Source organism: Acinonyx jubatus, chromosome B4, assembly GCF_027475565.1.
Source record: "Acinonyx jubatus isolate Ajub_Pintada_27869175 chromosome B4, VMU_Ajub_asm_v1.0, whole genome shotgun sequence".
Taxonomy (NCBI): Eukaryota; Metazoa; Chordata; class Mammalia; order Carnivora; family Felidae; genus Acinonyx; species Acinonyx jubatus.
In genome coordinates, this window is record NC_069387.1 from 70,669,974 (window position 1) to 70,697,538 (window position 27,565).

Consider the following 27,565-nt stretch of genomic DNA (forward strand, 5'->3'; position numbering starts at 1 on the left):
TCTCTTCACCCCTCACTGGCAAAATAAATAAATAAACATTTAAAAAATAAAAATAATAAAAGATCACTCTGGCAACTCTGTTGAGAACAGCCTACAGAGGAGCAAAAGCATAAGCAGGAAGACCACATAAGAGCCTACCACAGTAATCCAGCGTATAGTGGTGGCTTGGATCAGGAAAGTGGTAACAACGAAAAGAAAACTGGTGAGATTTTTTTACATAAAAACAAGAAAGCTTTAATAAAGTAATACAGTGAGATGGTTGTTTTAATAGAAGATGCTAAGAGAACACAGAGGAAGAAACAATAATTCCACCAAAGGAAGGATTTGTAGTCAAAGTGACAGCTTAGCTGACTCCTGAATAATATGTAAAAGGAAAAAAAAAATCAGGAAGAACCAGAGAAGGAACTGGCATAGAGTTGTTGGTGGCCAGAAGAAACATAGAGCATGACCAGTTCCCTAGGGATCTTACAGTCTTAATAGGGAAACAATACAGCAAGTCACTCAAGACCAGGGTCTCAGGGGGCCACTGGGATAAAAATTTGACACAGGGACTCTGGACTATAGAAATAAAGAATATATGCCAGCAAGATACTCAAGAAGTAGCAGGAAATGGAAGGAAAGTGACCCCAATTCACAGAGGATCCACAAGACCACCCCAACAGTTCTGTCAACATTAACACTGGCTCCTGGGCTAACGTTGAAGACTCCTGAAATATTATCCTCCACCACCAGTTCCCACCTTGCCGAGGAAAGCCAAGCTTACCCCAACAGAGCCAAGTAATGCCCCCATCATGTCGTTTGTTCCTCAGAACTGCTAACACTTGTCACAACTCAAACACTAAGCTAAACTTTGAATATGCCGAGAAAGTAGTGTGTTTGGGTGCCTACAGAGGAGATATGCTATGAATCTTCTTTTGTGGGTTTTCTCTCTGGTCCCCCCACTTCTGAACAGTGGTGCAACAGGGCAAATTACACTCCTTCCTCTCCAAATCTGCCATGTGTACTCATTCCTCTCCACCCACATCTGCATATTCTCTTCCACCCGTAGAACCAAGACATTAAAAACAGAAGATGTTTCAGGGCCGGTTTCTCCCCCACTTCAGTTTACCTTCATGTGTCTTCTCTGCCTCATGTGAAAATCACTTCACCTCAGCTCCCTCACAAAACCCACCGCTTCTACCAGGAAGCCCCTAAAATAATCCAAGGAGCATGGTTTGCTGCTAAGCTAATTCGAAAATCAAAAAAAATACTTAAAATACATTAGATGTTTGGTAAATGTCAGACACAGTTTCATCCACAATCTATCTACACATCAACTCTAAGAAGTAGTGCTGCTTTTATCTCAGAGATTAGTTAAGGAACAAGATCAAGGTCATGCAACTAGTGAACAAAGGATTCAAACACAACATGTCCAGCTCTGGAGTCCATGGACCCAACTACTACTGCGTCTCACTATGAATTTACAGTCCCTTCCATCATTTCTTCCCTATGTCCAGGCCATTAGAGTATGACCTTTCAGAGCAGTGGTCTGCTGTCCTCATTCTAAATCCTCCCTTTGTAGAGAAAGATATGTGGTTGCCTGGGTTCCCCATCCCTTCCCCAGAATGAAGAACGTCAGCAGAGGCACCATTAAGAATGACTCGGTAAACAATTGTCCGAGGGCCCAATGGCTGGCAGCAGGCCAAACAGGAAAGGGAAGAGTCAGGCTCCACTTTTCTTCCCACCAGCTCTCTCCCTAGTTCCTTTTAATTACAGTGGCCCATTTCTGAGTTCCAACAAATGAGTTTACAGAGTGAAACAAAAGTCATCATTACAAAAAATATCCAGTAATAAAGCGTTTGCTTATAAAACGAGTTTGCACATATATCTACCTCTTCAATGTTGATTCTAACTGAAACCTAGCTAGCAAAAGATGAAAATTTTCACAGAGTCTATAAAAAACCATGTGAGAAAAGTGCTCAAATGACACACAAAGGCACTTACTTCTGGTGGTCTGACACAGGTAGATAAAAATAAAAAATAAAAATTTTACCATTATGACAAACATCAAAACATAATGGTTTTGCATTAAAAGGATAAAGAGAGAGCCCTCACATGTTTTTGCAAACACACACACACACACACACACACACACACACACACACACCACTTGATTTTGCTCTATTTGCTCTGTTTTTAACTCAGTTAAATGATTACATACACTCTGCCATATATACACAGAGGCATACAATTTTCATAGTATTTAGCTTCATTCTTTTTTTTTCTTAATATTTTTTTTAACGTTTATTTATTTTTGAGACAGAGAGAGACAGAGCATGAACGGGGGAGAGGCAGAATTGGAATTAGCTTCATTCTTTAAGATAAAGCCCCAAACTTCCTTCTTCAGTATTTTTTTTTATTTTTTTAATATATGAAATTTATTGTCAAATTGGTTTCCATACAACACCCAGTGCTCATCCCAAAAGATGCCCTCTTCAATGCCCATCATCTTCTTCACTATTTATAATTAAGTCACAGTTCCTATTTTACCTCCTCTAATATTTTATGTAAACATCCCCCCCATTATACTGTGTGCCCCATTCTTATACACAAAAGCACTGCAGTAAAAAACAAAACAAACAAACAAACAAACAAACAAAAAACAACTAATAGAATTGAAGTAAAATCAACAGGAGACATATCACACTATAAGGCCTTAATGTCTGATACCTAAGTTATCAGTTAGCAGGTATTGAATTATAGGCAGGTATTAACAAGAATGGGAAAGAGGGTAGGTGTCTGCAAGACTGGATTCTGGGACCAACATGAGGACAAGGAGCCAGTGGGAGATGGAATAAAGGAAAAGAAAGGTGGAGGCTCTTCACTTTAACTGCTATCCAGGGTATGCCTCAGCCATGACATTCAAAGTCATCCACTTGTTGGAGATTGTCAAGACTGCTCCAGCTCCTCCCAAACCAAACTTAGTTGGCATCCCACAGAAATCCCTGGCACTTTTGATAAAGACTTCCAGTTATGCTTGCCCCTGCCCATAATTATGCCTACCACACTCACTGGGTGCCAAACACCATGCTAAGTGTTATCCATTCTGCTTCTAAAATATTCATGCTAATTTCCCCCCTCCGCTTCTGAATTAACCTTTTGAGGGAGGAAGGGTCTATTTTTAAAAAATAAATACAATCGGGGTGCCTGGGTGGCTCAGTCGGTTGGGCGGCCGACTTCGGCTCAGGTCATGATCTCGCGGTCCGTGAGTTCGAGCCCCGCGTCGGGCTCTGTGCTGACCTGCTCAGAGCCTGGAGCCTGTTTCGGATTCTGCATTTCCCTCTCTCTCTGACCCTCCCCCGTTCATGCTCTGTCTCTCTCTGTCTCAAAAATAAATAAACGTTACAAAAAATATTTTTTTAAATAAATACAATCAAAAAGCCTGGTGTTTGATTTTGTTCTTTGCTCCCAGAATGATCTCATAGCTAAACGATGGAGAGAATTTCTTAAAGACTCAGCATTCAGTATGAAGCCTCTGGCTTTACACGTTAAGAAATTATTTTAATTTTTTCTAACGTTTATTTATTTTTGAGAGAGAGAGCGAGTGACTGAGCGAGCAGGGGAGGGGCAGAGAGAGAGGGAGGCACAGACTGAAGCAGGCTCCAAGCTCCGCCCTGTCAACACAGAGCCCCCTGCGGGCATCAAACTCACAAACCGTGAGGTTATGACCTGAGCCTAAGTCAGACGCTTAACCCACTGAGCCACCCAGATGCCCCAGAAACTATTTTAAACTACAAATGACTAACATAACTTGAACCAGCTAATTCAAGTTTCCAACAACCCTACAAACACACTCTCATGCATAGCAGAGAGAGGGCTCAAAATAAAATTTAATTCAGTTACAAAACAAATGGATGCTAATGTTTAACATATATATTAGTTTCCTATGGTTGCTGTAACATATCACTTTAATGGCTGAATCAATGCAAATTTATTATTTCACAGTTCTGAGGGTCAGAAGTCCAAAATGAATTCATTAGGCTAAAATCAAGGTGTTTGCAGGGCTGTGTTTCTCCTAGAAGTTCTAAAAGAAAAATCCTTTTTTTTTTTTTTTTTTTTTTGCTTTTGCTTTTTATAGCTTCTAGGAGCTTCCCACATTCCTTGGCTCACAACCAGCTTCCAACTTCAACACCAGCAATGACCTATCAAGTCTTTCTCACAATGCATCACACTGACACTGATGCCTCTACTTCCCTCTTCCGTAAATTAAGGTATCCTTACGATTACATGGGACCCACTCAGATAATCCAGGATAATCTCCATATTTGATGTCACCTGATTAGCAACCTTAACTACTTCTTTTTTTAAAATGTTGGTTTATTTTGAGAGAGAGCAAGTACACATGAGCTGACGAGGGGCAGTGAGAGACAGACAGAGAGAGAGAGAGAATCCCAAGCAGACTCAGCACAGAGCCCAACTTGGGGCTTGAACCCATGAACCGTGAGATCATGACCTGAGCCAAAATAAAGAGTCAGACGCTTAACCAGTTGAGCCACCCGGACGCTCTACCAACCTTAATTGCTTTTGTAACCTTAATCCCCCCCCTTGCCAAGTAACATACTATATTTACAGGTTCTGAGGGTTTAGTATGTAAACGGTTGGGAGACCGTTATTCAGCCTACAACAGCCCGTCTTTCACACCCAAAGATTCATATGCATCCCACATGCAAAATATATTCACTCTATCCAAAAGTCCCCAAAGTCTCAACTCAGTAGAATATCAACTCGAAGTTTAAATCTGGTCTAAATCTTATCAATTCAAAAGCCCCAAATGTCAACACCTAAATCAGGTACAAATGAGGCCTTGGGTACCATCCATCCCGAGGCACAGTTCCTCTCCATCTGTGAACCTGTCAAGCTCAAGAAACAAGATGTCTGCTCCCAAAATACAATGGTGCAATAGACATGGGATAATAATTATAGACATTCCCATGCAAAAAGAGAGAAAATAGAAGTTTAAAAATTAGACATCAGACTCATGCAACTTTGAAATCCAGCTAGGCAAATTATATTTGATTTCAAAGTCTAGGAATAATCCTCTGTGGTCCTTGGCTCCACCCTCTGGGATCTCAGCTGTGCCTTCTGGGCTCTCAGTTGTACCCTCTTAGTCAACCTTATTTTTTCATAAAAGGTGGTTCGTGTTTGCAGCTGAGTAGATTAATCAGCTTGTTTCTTGCTTGTAGAATTTTAGGGATCAACAACCTTCTTTTACTACATCCTCACTTCCCTTTTCAGGCCCAGCCAGTTGCATTTTTGCTGGAATAGTATTCTCAAGAACCACATGGGGCCCCCAATTGTGTCATGGTGATTTACTCCATTAGACAAGAGGCTCCTCCACAGATATTTCTTGGCTACATTTATCTCTGTAACTGGCTTCTGCTGAGATGTTTGAGGGAATCCATGAGTTGCATGTTCAATTTCTTCAAAGAGCCCTCTATGTGACTGAGTACTCTGACCTTACTTCTGAGACCCTAGCAAAACGTTTTCCCTAGAAAACCATCGGCTTTCTCTCCAAGGCAGGCATTCCTGACAATGAATCTCCTCACTTTAGCATCATTTTCAATCTGGGAGGCTGAGAATTTCCCAAATATCAAGTTCTGGTTTCATTCTGCTTAATAGTTTTTCCTTCAATCTGCCTCTCTCCTCTCACTTTTTACTAGAGGAAGCAGTACGAAAAACCCAGGCTGCACCTTCAATAATATGCACATAAATCACCTCAGCTAAATACCTAAGTTCATATTTACAAGCTTTACTTTGCACATAACTGCAGGACACAATTTAGCTAAGCTTTCTGCCACTATATAACAAGAATCCCCTTTCCTCCAGTTTGCAATAGCATGTTCCTGATTTCTATCTAAGCTCCCAGGGGCAAGTATCTTTAACATCCATATAACCAACAGTTCATGACAATTTAAGAATTCTCTAAGGTGATTTAGGATTTCTCTATCACACTCTTCATTTTCTTCTAAATCCTTCCTAGTAGAATTGCCATCACCATATTGTTCCTAACAGTCTATTCAAGACAATCTAGGTTTTCCTATAATGCTCTTCAAAATTCTTCGAGTCTATGCCCATTTCCCAATTGCGAAGCCACTTCCACATTTTTGGGTATTTCTTACAGCAGCCCCCACGTCCACATATCAAAATCTGTACTAGTTTCCTATTGCTGCTATAAAAAATCACCACAAGCTTAGTGACTTCAGTCAACACAATTTATTATCTCACAGTTCTGGAGGTCAGAAATGGGCTAAAATCAAGTGTCAGCAGCGCTGGACACTCTAAGGGAAAGTCCATTTTCTTGCCTTTTTCACCTTCTCAGGACTGCCCACACTCTTTGGCTCATGGCCTACTTTTATCTTCAAAGGCAGCAGTGGCAGGTTGAGTCATTCTCTCATTGTATCACTGACACTGACTCTTCTAGCTCCCTCTTCCAGATCTAAAGGACCTTTGTGATTACATGGGGACTAACCATAGAATCCAGAATAGTTCTTACCCTAAGGTCAGTTGATTACCAACCGCAACTCTACATACATCTTAATTTCCTCTTGACAGGTAACATAACACAGTATCAGGTTCCTAGTATTAGGACATGAACATCTTTGAGGAAGCATTATTCTGCCTACCACAATATATCTTTATGTAATGACGAATTTTCAATTCTCTTCTATTAACATGGCCTACCCTGTAATCTGGTCTCTGCTCTCTTCATTTGTGATCATTTCATATCACAACCATATGCTTCCACTACTCTGAATTTCTTCCATTTTTTTCAAATGCACAATGCTCATTCCAGGCTTGGGATCTTGGTTCATGCTATTTCCTTTGTCTCTGTGATTCTCCCTCTCTGAATCCCCATAGCCCCTCCTCTACAGACTAAGTATCCTTCAGCTATCAGCTTAAATGACTCTTCTTCAAAGATAGTCTCCCTGATCCTGTGACTCCCTAGATTACAGATTCCCACTGCACTCTTAGTTTTTCTTCATAGCATTTACCTTAACAGTGATTAAATTATTATCCGTGTAAATATTTATTTAATGACTATCTTTAAGACGCTCTGAAAGTAAAGTTCTAACTTATTCCTTTGCTTCATGCCTAACACCTAGCAGAATACAACTGCACAACAAAAATTTATTTAAATGAATGAACATATCTCCTTTAATCCCGATAACAACATTAATTTTATAATTGAGGGTGCTGAAATTCAGAGAAATTGAGTAACTTCACCATAGTAAAACAACTAATGAGATTCCACTTGGGTCTATCTTGACTTCTAAGCCCATCTCTTTGCCACTGTGTTATTCTATTCTATTGGGGCACCAATGACCACTGTCCCTAGTCCATGGATGTCCACTGACCATCATATTGACAAATACTCATTACAAGCTTGGATTCCTTAATGCAGCTACCTTTACCTAATAAAGTCAATGGCCTAACACCAAATGCCCAATTTCAGTCCTGTTTTTAAATACTGACCTAAGAGTAGGCTTGTGGACGTTTTTTTCCCTTTAAAATCTTAAAGTTCTTTAAAAAAAAATAACTACTAAGCTTATTTTTAAATTACCAACTCAGGAAGAAAATATGCTTTGATTTTATCTTACTTCTCTTGCGGGGATTAATGATATCATAAAATCTGTGAACACCTTAGAAGAAATTTTATTAAACCAACAGATGAAACTATCAACTTTGGGAATCTGGCCAAAGAAAGTGTTAAAACCAAAGATCTAAAAATCATGCTAACATTGCTAGAAAGTGCTAGAACTGTGTTTCTTATGCTCTCTTTCTTGGTCTCCCATGTACAGAGAAGAAAGAACATTATCATTACAAATATTTCCTAGACTTTAAACAAGGTAAGTAGGTAGAATTCTATCTACAATTACACTAGTCGTTAAAATTTCAGAACTCTTTACAAGCCTTCAGAGGTCTTTTTCATTGTCAGCATTCAGTCCTCTATTTTTTAAAAATGTAATATATTTTTGTGGCTATGAGTCAGACTGAAGCTAGAAATACTTAGATTTTGATGTAGATTCCAAACTGTTGCTTGGATACTTTTTCCTTTTGAAAATGATTATAACTGGCACACATAAAAAGCCACATTTATTAAAGGATGATCTAATTTAGCATCTTCTTACTTCAATTTCCAATTCAGCTACAAATCAAATTTCAACAAAAACAAAACAATTTTAGTGATACTAAATTTTTAGTGATACAGTTGCTATTATGATAAAAACCAGATATGACTTGGAAATATATTCCCACTTGCTTTTATTATCATATATAATAAAATATAATTATTAATATAGATTCATATTGCACAATAATTTACAAAAGTTATTTATAGTTTCAAAAAGCACTGAATTACAAGCATCTTAAATAGCACCACAGAGAATAATGAAGTAGTCAAAAGGAGAAGCAATATTAAATGAGCAAAAATCATTGGGAAATTATATGCTGAGATTTCTTTATTTTAAAGCTAAGAGACAAAAGAAGATGGTTTTACCACTGCAGGAGAAATTTAATGGTTCAAAATCTCTTCCATCTATATAGAACATATTTGATAGCACAAAGTAACTTATCTGATAGGTTCATGTGAAATCTGAGAGTATCTCACAAGTTTTGTAATTTGTTACCATCCTGCTATGATATTTGACACACTATACGAAAATATCTGCAACACCCTCAATTGACCATAAATCAAATCCATCAAATCTTCAGAGTCTAAAAGCTTTTGTCTCTCTAAAAGCCATGGAATCCCCGTGAAGCAGTAGGAGTTAGAAGTGGCTTCTTAACAATATTTTCTAATAGCAAAGATATTTCCAAGGTAATGCAGAACTACCAAGCAGAGCCAAAGATCCACCTGTTGTCAACTGATAATCTAAATCTCAGAATAAAAGAAGTTAGTAGAGCATAATCAATAGATCAGTAACATATGCCTACTGAGAACACAGCAGGTAGCAAATACTTGCTGATTGATTGGCTATATGAAATAAAGCTCATAATTTGGCAGGAAATGAAATTTTACATCTTCAGTTCTCAAAAACTAGATTTGTTAGGCATTTACTCAGTGCAGGGCTTAGTACCAACAAGGAAATAAAATCAATTCATTGATATGCATTGATAAGTAGTTACAGTGGACAATTCATTTGCAACACAATGCCTACCTTGATGAACTGGCAATTTAAATAAAGATGAATACTAAATATTGTTTTAAAAAAAGTAACCAGGGAAAGATATTTGTGCCTTGAGACTATTTCCTAGAAATTGTCTAATTGTCTAGCATGAGAACATAAAATCACAGTCCTGAAGGTTTCTAGTTGTGACAGCTCAGATACTCTTCTGAGAAAACTAAGAACACTAGTATAATATAAAGGAGCTTTGGAAATTTTAAGGGCACTTCAACATCATTTGTTTATTAGGAGCGTTAGCTTCTGTAAAGCTTTTCAGTTACTCAAATTAGCAGTCCTGAAATAACTTCGCTTCCAGTTCACAGGGACTGAAAATCAGAGGTTTTAAAAAGAAGAAAAAAGGAAGAAAAAGCCAGAAGCTTATCCCTAATGACACTTCTCTTCCACTTTGTGAATTTTGCTGACAGTCTAGTTTTATTTCCTTTATTAGATTTAGTCATTCTTTTTAAAGGATTCGATAGCTAGGCTGCACCTCTACCCCTCCCCCAAAAGACGTTTCAGTAAATAAAACATCATCACAAATATTTATCACAATAGAAATAGTTAGTGGGCTCACCATAATTAAAACAGAAAATTACATTTTTTATAAGAGTAAGCTTGTTTTAAATAACTGCAGCACATGTCAATTTCCTCCTTTTCCCCCGTTGTAAGCTTTAGTGCTACTGTCCATGGTGACACATACTGGCTATGTCAGGCAACAACACCACTACAGAGACATTCAAGTTTTATTTTATTTCTGTTTCTTGGTGGCAGATTTGCTGAAGTGGTTTTATTTTGCACATCCAACTCTTTAGTAATTATGAAGCCATGGCACCAAAATCACACAAGAAAACTCAGGGTGGCTAGCTTAGTCAGTTCATCAGCTATGTTACACCAAACTTCATTTCTCTTTTGCCTTCATCTGTACTTCACCATATATGAAACGAATCTTTCTGTATGTGTTTAGCTACCTTTTAGAATCTCATATTACATCTTTCCACAAATCAAGCAATATTCAAAAGCTTTGGTAAACCAAAGGTGACAGCTTGATGTATTGGAATTTGCTTCAAACTATACTTTTATATATAAATTATAATGTAGACATTCGTGTATGGCCAACGTCCACTGACTTAAAAGAAAAGTTTTATTATATTAAGTATACAATTAATGGTGATACAAGATATACCTTTGAATTAAAATTTATTTGAAAGATTTTCAAAATCATATTTAAGAGAATATTATTCTTTCTCTTGACATTGTTAGAGTAGAATCGTGATCTTTCAATAAGAAATCGTTTTACATATAGTATGTTTGTGATATACAGTAGATAAAATTATTGAGAGGTATTCATTTTTCCAGAAAGCTACTCCACATAAAGAAATTCTTCACAACCAGGCACCATTGTACCTGGAACTTTCAGAGAGCAGTGTCTTAACTAAGATTAAGCTATCCTATTTTCTACCTAAATCAATTTCACCCAAATGAGGAGTTTGTGCTATAATTCATTGTTCCCCAGACTCTAAAATCAACCATCTGCCATCGGAGTTTCTGTACAGTAATTAAGGAACTATCCATTAGAACTGGCAAGAGTACAAAGTAAGGAGGTGGGGGCGGGGGGGGGGGAGAAAAACCAAACCACTTAAAAAGATATGGAAGGTGTGTGTCTGGCACGTTAACCCCTCCATATCTCAGGTCCAGATTACTGTCATCATCCATGAGGCAATACAGAAGTTAGGAGGAGCTGCGAGGCCAACTCCCTCCTGGGTTATCGGAACTGAAACCGCACTGGGGACTCGGCGCGCACTCCATACCTTGAAAGAGAAAGGCTTTCGTCCCATTATGCAGCCCGGGGACCTGGCGCACTCCAGTCGTGGACTCCCCAAGTTCTAACTCTGTTAAGACGTCAATCTGTAGAGAGGGGTCCACACCAAGCCCCCAAACTGGTGGGAGGGTGGGGGAGAAAGAAAAACCTCCATCAAAATGCAAGCCTCTTCCTCCAGGGCAGCAAAGAACCGAGTCTAAGAGATAATAATTGGGAACTGATGAGGGAGGCGACTCCCTCCTCCGCCGTGCGAAGCCTTACCTGAGATCAGCAGCCAAGCTTTAAATAGCGGAGCACCCAGTCCCATTTCCCTGACCTACTTTAAACCCCTCTCGGTGCAAAGTTCCCCCTCGGCCCTCAGACCCCGGACTAGGGGTGTGACCCGCCCTAGCGTCTCCAAGGCAAGCACAGAAAAATCCAAATGCAAACCCACCCCCTACTCCAAGCTTCCCACTCCAGACCTACTTCGGATTGAGGAAAAGCAAGGCGTCCCCAACCAGCTCCGGCTGCTCCCAGGCGGGGGCCATCCCATCCCCCGCCCCATCTCTGGGCCACTCACCTGCTCCGAGACCGAAGATCAAACAGAATGTTCTCAGTAAGACCCGAGACTCCATGGTGTGGATCTGCTCAGTCCATCGTCTCCCTCTTTAAAAATAAAAATAAAAATAAAAATCGAAGAGGTTCACGGAATCAAGCGGGAAAATAGCGTTTGTGTCTCCTGCCGCTGCCTCGCATTTACTGATTAGTACGATTAATATGAATTGGTTCCCTAAGAAAAAAATGGGAGGACACCCCAGGCACGTGAAGAACTTGGACCCTCCAATGCGCACATCATTCCCACACACAGAGCCGAGGCGGCAGCGCCGGCAGAGCCGGGGGCCCAGAGGGAGGGGTCGGGCTCGCCCGGGGGCTGCTCCGCCGGGGAATTAGCTCCGGAGCTGAATAAAAGCAGCCGAAGTCACGACACCCCCAGAGGAAGGGAGGCGGCCCCAAGAAAGCCGGGGGTGAGGCTGCCCCGCACCCGCCCGTCTTCCCCACCGCGCGAACCTGTTGTAAAAGCAGAGACAATGGAGAGAGCGCCGGAGACGCGCGGAGGAGAGACGGCTCCCCCGGAGCGGGAGGGGCAGGCCCGGGGAGGCGGGGAGACCAGGAGTGGGGAGGGACCGCCGAGGGCGAGGCCAGGCGCTCCGCGTCCCTCTCCAGCACGGGGCTCCTTGGTCTCCAAGCCCCGTCTAGCGAGCCCCGGAGCTGCTGCAGCCCCGCCCTCCTATTCCCCCCCCCCCCCCCCCCCCCGCCCTCACTCGCTGGCCCCGGGGAAGCCAACCTCCTTTCGGGATCGAAAGATCTAAATTCAAGGTGCTAAGTTGATGGGTGGTCTTTGGTCTCACCCCTTGATTTGGGACGCGTGTCTTGAAAGACAGACGGGAGAGAAAGGACCACCCAGTCGCAGAAGGCAAGGCTAGGAGACGCGCTCGCCCGCCCTTTAGGCAAAGGAGGGAAGCCCGCGTATTGTGTACTGGGCTCCGAAACAGCTCCGGGGACTGGAAAAGGAACTCCCTCTCTGGGGCATGCGGCGGAGGGCTGCCAAAGCCAACTAGACTCTCCTGGTAGGGCCGGACGAAGTAGAGAGAGACAGGGGGAGGCGGGAGGAGAGCCTGGAAATCCCTGCGAGCCCTAGCGGAGAGGTTCCCTGCCCGGGGCGGGGCGCTGGAGAGCTTCCCAGACACGGAAGGCGTCGGGGAGAACTTATCCTGGAACTGCTGGACAGCTCCGGGACCTAGAGCGCCCCCTGCCAAACAGCGCCGAGAACCGGACTCCTGGTTCTCCAGGACCAGCACACAGCAGGAGACAAGGGCAGCAGAGCGAGTGTGCCTGTCCACGCTGAAAAGAAGAAATGATAGGTAGGTGGATAAATGGATGGATGGATGGATGGACGGATGGATGGATGGATGGATGGATGGATCCATGCATGCATAAGAGAAAGAGAGCAGAGAGAGAAAAGAGAAATAAGCGGAAGGCAGAGCCTGGGCAAGAAAGAAGAGCGCCCCCCGCCCATTGTTGACCACACTCAAGCACTCAAGCAGGCTCTACACACCCTTCCCACCTACACGCTAGGACCATAACAGCGAGGTCATTTGAGGTCTAATTCTCAACGCACAAAAGTATATTCAAGGTCAATTGCACATATTTTTCAACACAGCCCTAAAATTCTGAGGTAAATCTCAAATAACAAAATTCAATGCCCATATTGAAAAGAATTTCAAAAGTGATTAAAATGTTAATTGCTCCAAAGATTGAGTTTCTTAACCTTCCATCCAAATAGATTCTGAATTCTCTAACAGGATGCTGCACAGCTAGTTACCAAAATAACTATAGGGTACAGTCTGAGTCTCCAGTAGAGAAATATGTACTATATTATACTATAATGGGATGAGGGGGATGTTTTAGCTCTATTCTTGGAATTTTTAAGGAAAAAAACAGAATCTGGACATTTTTTCAGTTTAATTTTTAATTTTCTCTATCAAATTTTCCACTTGAATCTATTTGAAATTTTTTAAACTTTAAGAAAGAAATATTCCAGTACTTACAGGAAGTATTGTATGAAATTTCCCAAATTTGAAAAAAAAAAACATAATCTAGTTGAATTAATTCAAAGGAAATTATTCATCAGGAAAATAAAGATTTTTCTATAGGAGTACATCAAAAATATTGGATTGTAATAAGCATCTATAAATGTTACATAAATTTCAGATAATGGAATTATTTAATATTCTAATAAGAAGGAAAAGTAAATATACATATACATACATATTTACACGTAGAAGTTCTCCCAACCTATATGTTCTCAACCAAATCACAGAATCAGGAATACTCTCCAATCTCTCTGATGCTCACCTCTTATATGCTGAAAGCTGATGGTCAGTAAGCTTATCTCTAGCCCCCCCCCCCCACTTATGCTCTCTCCAGAAGAGTGGTATTTCGTATCCAAAATTATTGCAGTTGAAACTGCTACTATAATTATGTGACCTAATTAAAGTAATGGAAGCCATTAAAATATGACTACAGAGAGAGACAGAGAAGAGTGAGCTATTTCTATAAAACTAAAGTATAAAGCTTTGGAAACCTGTAAGAAAGGTAAGTCATTGTATTAGGTACGGCAGGGTTATCAGCCTGGGTAGGGGTTCTCAACTTTAGAGCTATGGACATTTTAAGGTTGGACACTTCTTTGTTAGGACTGTCCTGTGCCTCATAGGATGATTAATAGCATCCCTGGTCTCTATCCACTTAATACCAGTATTTTCAAAATTTCATTTTATCTATATGTCCTGTAATTATACCTTTTTGTGTAGCTTCTTAAATTGATGCTCTAGGGAATACAACATACATACTTAACTTTTCACCATCTCCTCTATGGTAGATGAAGTATGAGGTAGTCTCTATGCTACCACTTCCATTGGAATGTGGAAACTTTACAGGATATTGGTCCTTTTATCTTCCTTTATGTTGTCGTTGCCTTATGTATTAAATCAGCATACACTGAAACTTCCTTCAGATAATGTCAAAACGTTTGCTTGAAGTCACTGTGGGAGGCATAATAATGGCCTTCCCCACCCTCCAAAAATACATGTCCTAATCACTAGAACTCGTGAATGTTACCTCACCTAGTAAAGGGATTTAAGGTTGAGGATGGAATTACGATTTCTATTCAGGTGACTTTAAAATAGATTATCCTGGACTGTTTGGATGTGACCAATAAAATCACAAAAGTCTTTACATGTGCAAGATAATGGCAGAAGAGTTCAGAGTGACCTAAAATGAGAAGAATTTGTTTTGCTGTTGCTGTCTATGCAGATGGAAGACTACAGAAGGACCGTGAGCCTAGGTATGTCAGTGCACAGCCTCAAGAAGCTGGAAAATATGAGAAAAAGGATTCCCCCTACATCCTTGGAGCAGAACAGAACCCTGCCAATACCTTGATTTTAGTCCAGTGAGATTCATTTGAAGCTTTTGAGCTACAGAACTATAATAAATTTTTGCAGTTTTAATCCACTAACTTTGTGGCAATTTGTTTCAGCATTCACAGAAAACTAAGGTAAATACTCACCACATAATGAAAAGTTCAATTGAAATAATAGATTCTACTGACCCTGAAAGGATTCCCTTCTACCATATACAAACCTAAACAAAATGTTTAATATTTTTTTATTCATAAGAAGAAAGAGGGGCTCCTGGGTGCCTCTGTCGGTTGGGCATCCGACTTCGGCTCAGGTCATGATCTCGCGGTTTGTGAGTTCGAGCCCTGCATTGGGTTCTGTGCTGACAGCTCAGAGCCTGGAGCCTGCTTTGGATTCTCTGTCTCCCTCTCCCTCTGCACCGTCCCCTGCTCATTCTCTGTCTCTCTCTGTCTCAAATATAAATAAAACATTAAAAAAAGTTTAAAAAAAAAAGAAGAAAGAAAATTCTCAGATGCTATGAGGAAAAAAGTAGCTGGAGATTGGCAGAGAAAGAAGTAGCCAATTCAATGATTGGGCGAGGGCAGGACATAGGGCTTCAGACTCAATGGGGGCCCTAAGACAATGGGGTAGGATTTTAATATCCACACAAGAACTGGAAACAATGAATTATGGCCAACGCCAGAAGAGGTGAAGGTGTTAATGGTCCCTCTGATAAAAATAGGAAGCTTTGAAGGATTATACTGTATATAAAAAGAAACTTTAAAAATTTTTGTACATTTGTCTAAGATGTGACAAAAGTACCTTCCAGCTGCACATGACCACAGGTGGAAAATAAAGTCATCTATAATAAATGTCAAATCTCAAGCCTTGCCACTTGCAGACACACAGTATAAAATTACACTCCCTACTGGTGTAGGAATTCTACAGACAGAAATTAGAATAAGACCCACAGAGTGTCCTGAAGAAGAAAATGTAAAACTTCTATTAAGGGACCTTCCAGCACCTCTAGCATGTGAGGAAAATTTCTGATGAGGATAAGATCACAATATAATAATATTAATAATAATAACAACAACAACAACAACGACGACAACAACACTGGAATAAAGTACCATGAAAGACAGTCAGGAGACACCACACAGAAAAAGACCATTAGTATCTCATGAACTCAGAATATCATAAAAATGTGAAAGTATAAAATAAGTATGTTAAATGATTAATTTTTTTTGTGAAGGAATACAAAAAAATAATGAAAGAATAGAATTGTATGAGAAAAGATTAGGCAGATTTCAAAGGAAATCAAATAGAACTTCTGGAAATACAGGTATATTTAAAAACAATATTTAAAAAACATTGGCTAGGGGCGCCTGGGTGGCTTAGTCAGTTCAGCACCTGACTCTTGGTTTTGGCTCAGGTTATGATCTCGTGGTTTGTGAGTTGAGGCCTGCATTGGGCTCCAGGCTGACAGTGCGGAGCCTGCTTGGGATTCTCTTTCTCCCCCTTTGTCTGCCCCTCCCCCACTTTCTTTCTCTCCCTCTCAAAATTTAATAAATAAACTTTAAAAAAATGGCTATAAAAAAAGCAGCAGATAAAATAGACCTGAAAATTAGTGAACAAAAAAATTGGAGAACAAAAATTGAGAACTGAGAATGCACCAAGAATGATAAGATGAAACACACAAAAAAATCTATGAATATTAGAGTTAGAAGATCCAACACAAACTACTTAAAAGATATGGAATAAGAGACTAGAGAGAATGGAAGCAGACACTGTTATAGGAAATATTTAAGCAACAAGTAAAAATCTTTCAAAAGTTAAAGATATGAGATTCTAATTCTGGGTAAGAGGGAATAAGCACACTCCCCTCTCTCTCTCCCATTGAATGCTATCGAATCTGGACAGAATGCATGTAGTATTTGAGGACTCAGAAAATTAAATAGCAGCAGGCAAACTGAGAAAGAAGACCAGAGTTTGAAGTACAACCATACTGGCACTGAGTACTTCTAAGAATAAACCACCACCCAAGTCACAGACTGCCTATAAAAGGCTAGTCAAAATTTGCAGTCTAAATCCAATTGAGGCATTTGCCTGCTTGAAAAAAAAAAAAAGAAAGAAAGAAAGAAAGAAAGAAAAAAGACATTCTCTATAGTACTGAACAAAACTCAGAGTCTCATAACATAATATTAAAATATTCAGGGGGTGCCTGGGTGGCTCAGTCAGTTAAGCATCTAACTCTTGATCTCAGCTCAGGTCATGATCTCATGGTCCGTGAGGGTGAGCCCCACATCAGGCTCCGTGCTGACCTTGAGAACCCTACTTAGAATTCTCTCTCTTGCTCTCTGTCTCTCTTATTCTCTCACTCTCTCTCTTTCTCAAAATAAATAAATAAACAAAATTAAAATATTCAGGATATAATCTGAAATTATTTAGCATATGAAAAACCAGGGAAATTTCAACTTACGTGAGAAAAATATAATCAACAAACACTAATGCCAAGATGACACAGACATTGGAATTTATTTTAAAAAAAAAGACATTAAAGAGCTATTACAAAAATGCTCCCAAAAAATAAGGGCAAATACTCTTGAAACAAATAAGAAGACAGAAAGTGGTAGCAAATAAATAAAAGTAGAAATTTTAGACCTGAAAAGCATAATAACCAAAAATTTTAAACTCATTAAAATGAGCCCAGTACTAGAGATGACAGAGGAAAGAGTGAGCTTGATAGGTCAATTGAAATTACCCAATCTGAACAACAGAGGGAACAGTTTTTTAAATTAATATAGCAGCAGTAATTTGTGAGATGAAATCAAAAGGACACTATTTCATCAGAATCCCGAGAGAGTTCAATACCAAAATAAGTATTTCAAGAAATAATGGCCTAAGACTCCTTGAGTTTGTCAAAATATGTAAACTTGTGGATTCAAGGAGCTCAGTAAATCCCAAAGAGGATATAAACTCAAAGTTATCCATGACCAACCATAAATCATAATTAAACTGCTGAAAACAATAAAAAAAGAAAAGTATCACAAAGGAAAAAACATTGAAAGCAATCAGAGAAAAATGACACATTATTTATAGGGAAGCAACTATTTAAATGAATACAGACTTCTCATCAGAAACCACAAAGGCTAGATGGAGGGGAATAACATTTTTTAAAGTGTTCAAGAATACTGTCATCCCAGAATTCTGTATCTGGTGAAATATCCTTCAGGAATAAAGATGAAGGAAAAAAATATTCTCAGATGAAGAAAATCTGAAAGAACTGGTTGTTAGCAGGACTACTTTGAAAGAATTGCTACAGGAAGTTCTTCAAACAGAATGGAAATGATAACTGAAAGACAACTAGCATATCAGAAATCAAGAAATAGCAACAGAAATGGTAAATATCTAGGTAAACATAATAGACTATTCTTTTCTTGAGTATTGTAAAATATGTTTGATGGTTGTATTCATTTTCTATTGCTGGTATAACAACCACAAATTTAGCAGCTTAAAATAATACAAATTTATGATCTTACAGTTCTGTAGGTCATAAATCTGATACTGGTCTCATCAGGCTAAGCTCAAAGTGTTGATAAGGTTGTATTCCTTTCTGAAGTCTCTAGGAAAACCCTTTTTCAACTTCTAGAGAGTGCATTCCTTGGCTCATTACCCCCTTCCATCTTCAAAGCCAGCAACAGCAGACTAAATCCTTCTGACAGTGCATCCTCTGTTTCTCTGACTACAGTTTGGAAAGGTCCTCAGCTTTTAAGCACTTATATGCTGACATTGGGGTCATCTGGATAATCTAGGATAATTCCTCCACCTGAAGGCCCTTACCCTTAATCATTTGTACAAAGTCCTTTTTCATGTCAGGCGACATATTCACAGGTTCTGGGGATTAGGGTGTGGACATCTATAAAGAGACATTCTTCTGGTTATCATACTGATTGAAAGAATTATTTTAAAATTGTCTAAAGGGAGGGGCACCTGGGTGACTCAGTCCATTAAGTGTCCAACTTCAGATCAGGTCATGATCTCGTGGTTTATGAGTTTAAGCTATCATCTGTCTCTGTGCTGACAGCTTAGAGCCTGGAGCCTGCTTGAGATTCTGTGTCTCCCTATCTCTCTGCCCCTCCCCTGCTCATGCTGTCTCTCTCTCTCTCTCAAAAATAAATATTAAAAAATATAAATTAATTTAATAAAGTAAAATTGTCTAAAGGGGTTTCAAAGTATATATATTTAATGTATAAAACAATCACAACATAAAGAGATGAGGATAAAGGAACCAATATGGTGGTAAAGTTTCTATATTCTAATTGAAGTGGTAACATATGAACTCTAAGTAGACAGGAAAAATTAAGTAGTATATTTTATTCTCTAGAACATTAATTTAAAAAGTTATACAAAGATATAGTTAAAAGGTACAATAGATGACCTGGAATATGAAAAAATATTCAAATAACTTGAAAGAAGGCAGGAAAGGGTTAAGACAAGTAGAAGGAATAGAGACAAAAGAAATAATAAAATTGTAGACCAAAATCCAAACATATCAATAATAGCATTAAATATAAGTGGTTTAAACACAACAATTAAAAGACCATGGTTGTCAGAATGAACTTGAAAAATATAACACAACTATATGCTATTAAAAAATTCATGTAAAATATAATGTGGTAAATTTAAGGCAAAAGGAATAAGAAAAAAATATACTATGCAATCATCAATCAAAAGAAAGTTCAAGTGGTTATATTAATGTCAAAAAAGTAAACTTTAGATCAAAGAAAATTACCAGGGAAAAAAGAGGTACATTACACAACAATAAAAGGATGAATTTACAAGAAGACATAATAATCATAAGTGTGTCTGCACATAATAGCAAAGCTTCAAAATATATGAAGCATTTGCCCTAGAGAAATGGTGACAGAAACTGAAGGAAGCAACTGACAAATCCACAATTCTATTTAGAAACTTCTTACATTCCTCTCTCATAATCAATGGCAATCTCTAGTCCCAGATAATTCCAATGCCAAATTCCACCAAACATTTAAATAAGAAATAACATCAGGAAGACACAAATTTTCCACAAAATAGAAGAGGTAGGAACAATTCTCAACTCTTTTTAAAAGACTAGCTTACTCATACCAAAACCAAAGACAACGAAAAACAAAAAACAAAATAGAACATAGACAGAACACGTATCTTTTGAACATACATGCAAATCCTCAACAAAATATTAGTAAATCAAATCAAACAATATATAAAAAGAACAACAAACATTCCAGGCTCTGAGCTGTCAGCACAGAGCCGTATGTGGGGCTCAAACTCACGAACCGTGAGATCATGACCTGAGCTGAAGTCAGACGATTAACGGACTGAGCCACCCAGGTTCCCCTGATTCAACACTTTAAAATCAATCAATGTTTGGGGCACCTGGGTGGCTCAGTCGGTTAAGCGTCCGACTTCGGCTCAGGGCATGATCTCATGGTCCGTGAGTTCAAGCCCTGCGTCGGGCTCTGTGCTGACAGCTGGAGCCTGGAGCCTGTTTCAGATTCTGTGTCTCCATCTCTCTCTGACCCTCCCCCATTCGTGCTTTGTCTCTCTCTGTCTCAAAAATAAATAAACATTAAAAAAATAATAATAAAATAAAATCAATCAATGTAATCTGCTACTTTACAATCTAAAAAATGTAAATCACATGATCATATCAATTGATGCAAGAAAAGCATTTGACAAAATTCAACTATTGATGACAAAATAAATAACCCACTTGTGACATAAAAATAGAAGGGCATTTCTCAATTTAATAAAGGATATTTTAAAAGATCCTGCATTAACAAGCCAAGAAAAAGAAATAAAAACCATTCAGGTAGGAAAGGAAGAAATAATAATTTTTTTCCCTAGACAATTTGGTCATCTACATTTAAAAATTCCAAAAGCATCTTTGAAAAAGCTATTCTTTTTTTTTTTTTGAAAAAGCTATTCTAATAGCTATTAGAACTAGTAAGTGAATTTAGCAATGTTACAGAATATAAGGTCAACAATACAGAAATCAATTGTGTGTCTACATGGTTGAAAGGAATCATTGAAAATATAAATAAAAAACAATACCATTTATAATAGCATTAAAAGACAAAAATGCAAATGGATAAATCTATAGACAAGACTTAACACTGAGATTTAGGGAACATTGCTGATGGAAATTAAAGGAGGTCTAAATGGATGAAAAGATTTATCATGCTCATTGATAAGAAGATTTCATGTTAAGGTATCAATACTGTAGGTCTACTTATATAGATCTACAGATTTAAGACAATTCCAGTCAAAATACCAGTAGGCTACTTGATAGCAATTGATAAGCTGATTCTAAAATTTATATGTAAAGGCAAAGAAAATAGAAAAGCCAAAAATAATTGAAAGAGAGAAAAATTAGCGGTGCCTGAGTGGCTCAGTCAGTTAAGCATCTAACTTCAGCTCAGATCATGATCTCATGGTTCATGGGTTCCAGCCCTGCATCTGTCTCTGTGCTGACAGCTCAGAGCCTGGAGCCTGCTTCAGATTCTGTGTTTCCCTCTCTCTCTCTGCCCCTTTCCCATTCACACTCTGTCTCTCTCTCTCTCAATAATAAATAAACATTAAAGAAAAAGAAAAATTAGAGGATTCACACCATTTGACTTCAAGCTTCTATAAAGCTATACATCAACACAATATTAGGATGAGGACAGACATATAAATTAATGGAATAAACCAAAGAGCATAGGAATAGACTCACATATATGCTTCTTGATTTTTTATGAAAGCATAGATATTTCAACGGATAATTTATAATTTTTTAAATTTTAATTCCAGTATAATTAACATACAGTATTATATTAGTTTCAAGTGTACAATATAGTTTCAGCAATTCTATACATTACTCGGTGTCATCATGATAAGTGTACTCTTAATCCCCTTCACCAATTCACTCATTACCTCACCCACCTCCCCTCTGGTAACCATAAGGATTTGGGGGCAGTTTGGGGGTGGGGGGTTGTTTTGTTTTCATAGAGAGAGCACACACACAAACAGGGGAGTAGGGCAGAGAGAGAGAGAGAGAGAATCTTAAGCAAACTCCACACTCAGCACAGAGCCCAAAGTGGGGCCCAATCCCACAACCCGGGATGATGACTTGAGCAGAAATCAAGAGTCAGACACTCAACCAACTGAGCCACCCAGACTCCCCTCTGGTAACCATCACTTTGTTCTCTGTAGTTAAGAGTCTGTTTTTTGGTTTATTTCTTTTTCTCCTTGTTCATTTGTTTCTTAAATTCCACATATGAATGAAATCATATGGTATTTGTCTTTCTCTGACTGACTTAACCTCACTTAACATTATATTCCCTACACCCATCCATGTTATTATAAATGGCAAGATTTCACTATTTTTTATGGCTGAGTAATATTCCATTATATATAATATATATAATATATTATATTATATATAATCTTCTTTATCTACTCATCTAGATATAAATGATAATTTTCAAAGTTTCATTTATTTAAGTAATCTCTATACCCTACATGGGACTCCAACTCACAACCCTGAGACCAAGAGTCGCATGCTTTTCCTACTGAGCCAGCCAGGTACCCAGATAAATGATAATTTTTTAACAATGATACTTGAACATATATCTAATAAAGGACTTCTAATGAAATGATATAAAAAACTTTTATATTTCAATAAGACAAAAAATTCAATTAAAAAAGAAAACAAAATATTTAGACACTTTACAAAAAGAGATATATAGATGGCAAGAAAGTACATGGAAAGTTCCCCACATCAGTACTCATTAAGAAAACCCAAATTAAAATCACAGTGAAATACAGAATTAACAGAATGGCTAAAATTAAACAGGCTGTCATTTCCAAGTGCCAGTCAGATGCAGACTGACATAAACTCTGACTCTTGCTGGAGGGAATCAAAATGGTACAGGCTTTTTGGAAACCTGTTTAGAAACTTCTTATAAAGTGAAATACTCACTCTTGGGTATTTATTCTAGAAAAATAAAATCAGATTTCCTCAAAAAGGCCCATCTCTGAATGTTTATAGTAGCTTTATTCATTTTAACCAAATGTAGAAATAGCACAAATATCTACGGACTGATAAATGGATAAATGAATTGTGATAAATTCATACGATGGAACACTACTTAGCAATGAAGTACAATGAACAATGAAAGCAGGCAACAATATGTTTCTTCCACACATTGACTATCACAAAGCCTGGGATGATGACGGAGTGATTCTGGACTCTTTCCCTGTTCCCTTCGTTTTACATTAACAACCATCAGAGGGGGTGCCTGGGTGGTTCAGTCGGTTGAGTGGCTGACTGAGGCTCAGATAATGATGTCGGGGTTCATGGGTTCGAGCCCCGTGTCTGGGCTCTGTTCTGACAGCTCAGAACCTGGAGCCTGCTTCAGATTCTGTGTCTCCCTTTCTCTCTGCCCCTCCCCGCCGGCTTGCACTCCATCTCTGTCTCTCTCAAAAATAAACATTAAAAAAAAAAATCATCAGAGTATCTTGGTTTCTACTCCAGGGCTCAAGGCAGAGTGGTTCAGATTTGCTTAGCCAACCACACACTCAGACATCTCCCTTACTCCACATGTAGCTTGAAAGGGCCTCACACTTCAAGACTATTTATGAGGTTTTGTTGAAACAATAGGACCACAGAAAATAATAAAATGATTCTGGAAGTAGAATTGGACTAAGCACAGTACAAAGAGAAAAAGGAGATTGATAACATTAAATAGCAAAGAGAAAAAGTGTAAAAGCAAAAAGATCAGCATAAAGAGGCAGTATCTCAAAGGGAGAATGATATGAAAAAAGGATGGTAAGTGGGGAAAATAGAATTTTTATAACAAAGATGCCCTTCCTTCCACAGCACACTCTTGCTCACTTGTGACAGTGGAAGGTAAAAGAGATGCCCACTGGGGACATGAGAGAAGGTTAGCTTTCAGTCAACATTCTTTATATTCTCTACACACTTTGAACTACTCACACACCTCAACTGAAACTTTCTAAGAAAAATAAGACAAATGTTGTTTCAAACAGTTCTAGAGACAGCATGGTGAAAGATACAAGCTTGGAACTTGCTCAGAAGCTTTGGGTCAAGGCTTTGTCCCACCTCTTTCCTGAGCCAAACACAACCTCCCTGCACCTGCTTTAAGGATAGCATAATAACTAAAGCCTATCTATCCCAGGGCTGAGGAGGGTCAAGTCCACTTAAAAAATCACTACGCAATATTTAAATGCAAGTTCTTCCTGTTGTCATATTAAACTATGCCACATCAGGGTTGGCCTGTTTATGTCATTCACCTTAATGATTCAGTTATCATAATGCAAAATAATGCTGATTAAAATTAGTCCATAGGAATAAGCAAGGAAAAGAGAACTGGAGATGTGATTATGGTTAACGAACTATTGTGAGCCTTTTTGGTTAAAATATATATATAGTGTTCTGAGCACAGCACTGATTTACTGCCTTATCAAATGATATCAGTCTCCAAGAGCTATGAGTCACTGGTTTAAAAACTTATCCCACCACACAGCCCTTATTTTTAACTGCCAATGGACAAGCAGAGTGAGCATTGGCTGCTTTTGCCAAAACACTGCAATACTTACTGTTCATCTAAACAGAATAAAGCATCCACGCGGACCCAGCCAGTCTGCTGGCTTCTGGCCTTACTTAAGGTTTTCTATTAAAAGACAGGGCTTTGTCTAGCATTAAGAGACAAAGTAACCCTCCTTAGAAGGGCTAAAGGCTAGCATATTGTTAGTGACATCCAAAAGCTAGTTTTACTTAGATTTCTCCCTTCACCCTATAAACTCACCTCCAGAAATGGTAAATATAGACATCATAAGAATTTCATTTTCAAAGGAAGATTTTTATTTGGTTCTGCCACTGCTATCATCAGAAATCATTCTCTTTTTTTTTTCAAAGGCTATACAGAACCCACACCTTTAAAGAACATCTCTTAAATTCAGACCTCAAGACACAATAATTCAAAATCCTCCCTGACTCATCACATAATTCTTACTAGTGCTTAGCTACTGACATTAGAATCTTCTTTTTGATGAACATGTAGTTGCTAGATGGAAAGTCCAGAACATGTTTCCCAAATACATGGCTTGAGAACAAAGATAAGTTTATGTTAGTATCTTAAGAGTCTGGCAGGGACCCAGAATCAGCGTGAGCTCAGCCAAAGTGTCTGTGCACACATATCATCAAACCCTCTGACAGGAAGAAATGCTTCAAGAGTTCTGTCACCATGCCAGGGCCAGCCTCTATTTCCAGCTTTACTGTCTTGGCCAAAGGCTGGAGCTGAGAATGCAAACTGAACGACAGAGTTGCTGAGTGAGCAGGAAAAGAAATGTGCGAGTGGTGAGGGGTGCTGGGGCCATCCTTCTTTCCCTGTGCAGGCTGACTGTTAACATTCACAGTGCTAAGTAAGGGACTTGCTGGGAAGACTGGCCATCACTTACAATCACAGCAGAAGCTGGGGAAGTTCTAATTTTGCACACCAAGACAAAGACGAGTCACGTAGTTTGTTCAAAATCACACAACGAATTAATTTCAGAGCCAGCTCATAAGATTCGTTGTCTTAATTTATTCATTTACTCAACAGGTATTTGTAGAGGTCCACCTATGTGATGAGCACCAGGCTCTGTGCCTCAGATGAGCAAATCTCAACCATAGTCCAGGCACACTTAGGCAAAAGAGTCCTCATGAACAGCCACAGACTAATCTAAAAATATAACCACTGCCACTAGATCTTCTGAGAAAAGGATATGCCATCCCCTTGGACTTTCATGAACAGCTACATGAAATGTTACCCAGGGCCAACCTATACTCCTCTGACCAAATCTTTCACTATCTCCCCCACTTACTCTCTCCAGCACATCTTGGGTGTTCCTCGAACCAGCCCAGTATGTTCCTGCCTCAGGAATGTCACATACCCAGTTTTTGCTGTCTGGAATGCTCTTCTCCCGCACAGCTGCTTTACTTCTTTCCAACGTCACCTTCTCACCTTTTCGGTGAGGTCTTCCCAAACAATCTGATTTCCAATTGCAAAACCCCCCAACATACATACCAAGCACTTCCTAACCCCCTCCCTTAATTTATATTTATGATATATTTACTTGTGTATTGCCAATGCACCCCCCCTCACTCCATGACCTAAGCTCCATTTTTACAGGTGTATTTACTGCTTTATTCTTAATACTTACAACAGTGCTTGGCACATTGTAGGTGTCAGGAAATATTTGTTGAATACAAGAATAATGAATAAAAACATGCCTACTATGTGTCTGGCATGTAGTAAGCATTCAATAAATGGTAGCTACTATTAGAATTTGCTATAGTGAAATTATGCAAGCTATTGATCAAGAGGACAAAATCCTCTAGGGCATGCAAAATCTCCTCGTTAACTTCTACAGAGCATTCTTCCTAGTTGCTAAGATATAACAAAAGCCTGCTTCTTTTATCTCTAGATCACTACTATACATTCAAAATGGGTTCAACAAATGATTTTTTTATGGAGATCTTAAGTTTCTGAGCAAAACCTCCTGTGTAAAATTCGCAGCAGTTTTGTATCATAATTTTTTTTAGCAACAAAAAGAAATTGACAACTTATTTTCGCTTGTTATTTATCTCAGTACTTCAGGTTGTTATTGATCGTATATAAGAATATGCCTCAAATGCCTCCAACTTAGGATAAAGCACATTCTTTTTTCATTTCATATTTTTTTCCATTGTCTTTAGTTTCCTCCCTCATACACAGCAAATTGTATCACTGTGACTGACAACTATTTTGCCAACATTTCAGGTATGTTTTTCAACTTTTTGCTTTTCTATTCTCTTTATCCACACATCAAATTATTTTTTTTCCTTTTGGCTTGACTACTGTTGCATCCTGTTTCATTCTGAAGATGATATGTTATTTTAATTGACAAAACCCAGGTGTTCAAAATAGTAATTTTATTTTCTGTACCTCATATTCAATTTAAGACCTCATTTTTCCCTGATGAAAACATAACTACTGTTATTGAGTGCTTCCTACGTGTCAGACATTGTTGTAAGAGAATCATCTTACTAATTCTCATATTAGTCCAATGAGATACCCATATTACAGAGGAAGAAAGTCAGGTACAGAGAAGTTAAATATCTTCACTAGGGTCATATAGCTGATAGTGGGAGACCTGGGATTCATATATAGGTGGTGTGATGCCAGAGTTGATTGTCCCAGCCACTCCACTACAGTGATCTCTTTTAAAAGTTGCTAGAAAATGCGATCCATATGCAATATGCATTCTTTTTGCAAGACGTCCTGGTAATGGGTCCTCTGTTCTCAGCTCAGCCATTGTCACGGATGGAACTCATATTCATCAGGATCATGTCCCTTAAGAGCCAAAGCCTCTTATATTATTATTGTTGTTATTATTCTTATTTTATTTTGTTAATTCTCCTTAATTTTTGAATTTTGTTAATTCAATTTTTTTTTTAAGTAAGCTCCATGCCCAGCATGGGGCCCAGTGTGGACCTTGAACTCAGGACCCTGAGATCAAGA

General features: G+C 38.7%; 1 protein-coding gene across 3 annotated transcripts in view; it reads right to left on the reverse strand.

Moving 5' to 3' along the window:
* NELL2 (neural EGFL like 2) overlaps positions 1-27,565 on the reverse strand; it is a 383,690-nt gene that overhangs the window by 312,753 nt on the left and 43,372 nt on the right. Inside the window, exons 1-3 of one of the 3 annotated variants that reach the window (XM_027035944.2) lie at positions 12,411-12,544; positions 11,582-11,667; positions 11,012-11,140 (exon numbers count right to left, since the gene is read on the reverse strand). In XM_027035944.2, coding sequence (XP_026891745.1) covers positions 11,012-11,140; positions 11,582-11,636 — 184 coding nt within the window. In that variant the 5' untranslated portion in view covers positions 11,637-11,667; positions 12,411-12,544. Of the gene's footprint in view, positions 1-11,011; positions 11,141-11,581; positions 11,668-12,069; positions 12,230-12,410; positions 12,545-27,565 lie in introns of those variants that run through there. The other 2 variants (XM_053226147.1, XM_053226146.1) reach the window with 2 other exon arrangements.